General features: G+C 57.8%; 1 protein-coding gene across 1 annotated transcript in view; it reads left to right on the forward strand.

The window, feature by feature from the left end:
- Positions 1-263: 263 nt before the first annotated feature.
- Positions 264-465, forward strand: part of HNRNPA2B1 (heterogeneous nuclear ribonucleoprotein A2/B1) — a gene marked incomplete at its 5' end in the record, with an annotated part of 9,924 nt that continues 9,722 nt past the window's right edge. The window contains one exon of the mRNA XM_010136854.1: positions 264-408. Within this exon, the coding sequence (XP_010135156.1) occupies positions 264-408 (145 nt within the window). The remainder of the gene's footprint in view (positions 409-465) is intronic.

Here is a 465-nt window from a genome sequence, read left to right on the forward strand (position 1 = left end):
GGTGGAAGAGTAGTAGGGACTGCGGGGCGGGCGGGCAGGCAGGCAGGCAGCTGTAGTCGCCTAGTATCTTGGGAGGGGGGCGGTGTGGAAAGGAGCGCTTGCAAGCTGTTCCTGGTACTGTGCGTGAAGCTGCCCGCCAGAAGCGGTTTGCAGCTCTTGGTTTCTGTTTAGCCCAAGGACCCGGCTGTTATTTATCTGGGTGGGGTTGTTTTTTGGGTAGTTGTTTTTGTTTGTGTTTGGTTTTTTTTTTTTCCATCCGGCAGTTGGGGGTCAGCGCTTCCAGAAGTTCTTGCCTTCCCGCCGCATCGTTGTCCTTGGAGGCGGCAGCTGCTTCTGGGCGCCATTTTCCCCTTATAGCTGCGGGGGCCCCTGTTTTCCTGCTATCCACCACATGGCGGAGCCGGAACGGTAGCGGCTTCACTGCCGATAACATCAGGCTGAGGGGGAAGGGGAGAACCGGGCTCT

This window comes from Buceros rhinoceros, unplaced genomic scaffold (genome assembly GCF_000710305.1).
Source record: "Buceros rhinoceros silvestris isolate BGI_N320 unplaced genomic scaffold, ASM71030v1 scaffold21995, whole genome shotgun sequence".
In the NCBI taxonomy this organism is placed as follows: domain Eukaryota; kingdom Metazoa; phylum Chordata; class Aves; order Bucerotiformes; family Bucerotidae; genus Buceros; species Buceros rhinoceros.